General features: G+C 36.9%; 1 protein-coding gene across 1 annotated transcript; it reads left to right on the forward strand.

Annotated features, from left to right (window-relative positions):
• The first annotated feature begins 398 nt into the window (after positions 1-398).
• si:ch73-256g18.2 (small integral membrane protein 36) lies at positions 399-2,471 on the forward strand. Its single transcript, XM_047376442.1, has one exon. It carries the CDS (start codon positions 579-581, stop codon positions 906-908), a length of 330 nt encoding a protein of 109 aa, XP_047232398.1. The 5' UTR covers positions 399-578; the 3' UTR covers positions 909-2,471.
• The last annotated feature ends 307 nt before the right edge of the window (positions 2,472-2,778 follow it).

Raw genomic sequence — 2,778 nt, forward strand, 5'->3', positions numbered from 1 at the left:
CTTTGAAAATTGCTGGTTTTTATCTGGACTTTAGCCAGTTCTGGGGCCTTATTTGCTTTTAATGTAATCAAATTCAAATGTAAAAATAATCTCCAAGAGTGACATAATAAAGCGGTTGTTTAATACAAATTACATGACTCCTCAAATCCCCTCAGTGACTCTCATGGCAAGTTGACAGGTGTGTGTTGAAGCCATCCATTTTGCAGGGAATAATTTTGACATTGCTCCCTAGTTGGCAAAATCAAAATGGTGGCTTAAGTTATTAAAAGTGAGCAGCTTTAATCATTGGCTGCTGAAATTCAAGGTTGGAGGAGCAGTGAGGATTAATGTCCTTTAAAGCACAAAGCCTCATATCCACTCCAGCCTGCTGTCACTGCCCCCTCCCTCGCTCCCAGCTCATCCATCTCATTTCATCATCTGATGCTGTCCTCTGCTGTCTTTTGCTCTTTCTCTCTCAATCAAGCCAGCTGTCCATCCACTGTCCTTTATAACAATCTCTTTTTCTGTCTATACTCAACACGTTTCCATTGTTTCATACATCGTCCTCTCTAGATCAGGGCGAGATATGAAGCGGCATCATGGGTTTTATGGAATTCTACTTGGAGATTGACCCTGTCACCCTCAACCTCATCATCCTGGTGGCCAGCTATGTCATCCTGCTCCTGGTGTTCCTCATCTCCTGTATCCTATACGACTGCCGTGGCAAAGACCCCACCAAGGAGTATGCCCCAGACAACACACCGGCACCACAGAGCCAGTCGCCCATACGCCTTGTAGTCATGCAGAATTCGCCGACCTCAGGTCGCTGTGAGCCCAACAACACATTAGGACACATGGAGCCCCCGACGCCAGACTTGAGCCGGGACAGAGCGGAGAGGGAGAGGGAGAAGAGAAGTACTCTGGTCTGAAGAAGAGGATGAGAATGCCGAGGGAGGAGGCAACCATTAAGTGCTGTTGTATCACTTCGTACTGTGTTTTTATTCTTGGACTCTTAGTTTTTATTTTTAAAGTTCCTGGAAGATGTTGTTGACCTGCAGGAGTCCACAGATGGTAAGCAGTTAAAAATCAGATTGAATCAAAGGAGATCATAAATCTATATAGATTAATCCCAGACTTTTAGAAACCAGTTTCTTATGACATACATTAAGTTGGACCGGACCGGCTATCCAACTTACAAAACTGGCATAAGGGGAATTTTTGGTTTGTTGAAAATTTTAAGAATTAAAACAAAACAAACAAAAAAAAAAAAGGATTTTTTGATAAATTAAAGAAAACGTTTCCTGCTAAACTGACACCCTATGATGTGCCATTTAAAAGTCTGAGTATTAAAAATAACAAATAAAGCTATTTTATTTTAAATCCTTAAAATATTTTTACATTTGCTCCAAAATCCAGTAAATAAAATCTTAATTTTCCTTAGTATAAAAAACTACAAATTCTTTAAAAACTGAGCTGTAAATCAAATTATGATGCTAAAGAGAAAAACTAATTTATGACTAGTAATAGACCTAAACCTTCCAAATGATCTTTTAGTGAAATGGGGTTAAAATAAAAATATTAAAATGCTGAAGGTAAAAACTTTTGGTTTCAATAAAATTCGGACAGCATAAAAATAGCTTCACATGTCTTTTTAAGTAGACAAAACTGACCATCCTGAGAGTTTTGTCCAACTGAGTAATATAATTTGCCTTATAGGGACTCAACTGAGGATTTGACACAGTGAATCATGCTGGGGTCAAACATATGGGGAAAGGTTGGTTCAACTCATTGTTAGAGGACTTGTTTAAATGTTTGAGTCCAGCTTCACCGTGTTAAAAAAGGTCAACCTAAAGCTTCTTTAGCATGAAAACTGTAATGCTCAGCCTAATAAAGTTATATTCTAGCTACAAATTTATTAAACTACATTTACTGAATCATCTTGCATACAAACATCTGCATGTTTTCAAGCATTACAGTTCAAAGTGTATTGAGGTCATCTATTCATGCAGCAGATCCTCTTACTGTCGTTCCAGCAATCTGTTTGCTCCATTTGTATTCATACATTAGTAATGGTATAGAATAAAATCGTACAAATGTGCTTCCATTTGTGCCGTAACAATTAAAACCATAGCAGCTGATTCGTTCTTTTTATCAGATAAAGATTAAAACCTTATCAGTTTCAGGATAATAGATTGGTCTAAAGTAAAATAAAACTTTCAAATGTGGTATACCCAGAAATAGTCTGAAAAATGTTTATTGTGCCGAGGGTGCTCCTAAAGAGAAGAATGTATTTAATAACAGGTCTGAGCAGGCCTTTTATGATCAGCTAAAGCCAAAAACATGTTCCATAACTGGTGCAGCTGTGTCAATTAGTTGGTGATTTGTGATTAGGATGGGATATGATAATCAGAAAAAGTCCAGCACAGACGTTTGCGAAGTTATTTATACAGTAACTACCAATAAAATTTGAAAGTTAGTTGTTTAAAGTAAAAGTGAGCATGATCAGGCTTTGTTGTTTCTGGATGTAATTCATATGAGTTGCAGGTTGGGACAGTCAACCTAAACTCCCATTCAAATGATACAGTAAAATAGACAACATACACAAGTGGACTGTACACCAAAGTTTTGAAAAAAATAAAATACATTTTTTTTTTTTTTATACCAGGTAGCTTAAAGCTAACTGTCATCTAAAATAAACTGTTGGCCCAAAGCAAATAATTTGGTGTTATTTAAATGATTCAGTGATAGTCACAATCCATTTAAATGCCTTCTTTAATCAAATCAAGTTGTTTGGTTTCT

Source organism: Girardinichthys multiradiatus, chromosome 10 (assembly GCF_021462225.1).
Source record: "Girardinichthys multiradiatus isolate DD_20200921_A chromosome 10, DD_fGirMul_XY1, whole genome shotgun sequence".
Lineage (NCBI taxonomy): Eukaryota > Metazoa > Chordata > Actinopteri > Cyprinodontiformes > Goodeidae > Girardinichthys > Girardinichthys multiradiatus.

Excerpts from the sequence above, each read along its gene's own strand:
- si:ch73-256g18.2 (XM_047376442.1), top strand. The coding sequence starts at position 579 with ATGGGTTTTATGGAATTCTACTTGGAGATTGACCCTGTCACCCTCAAC.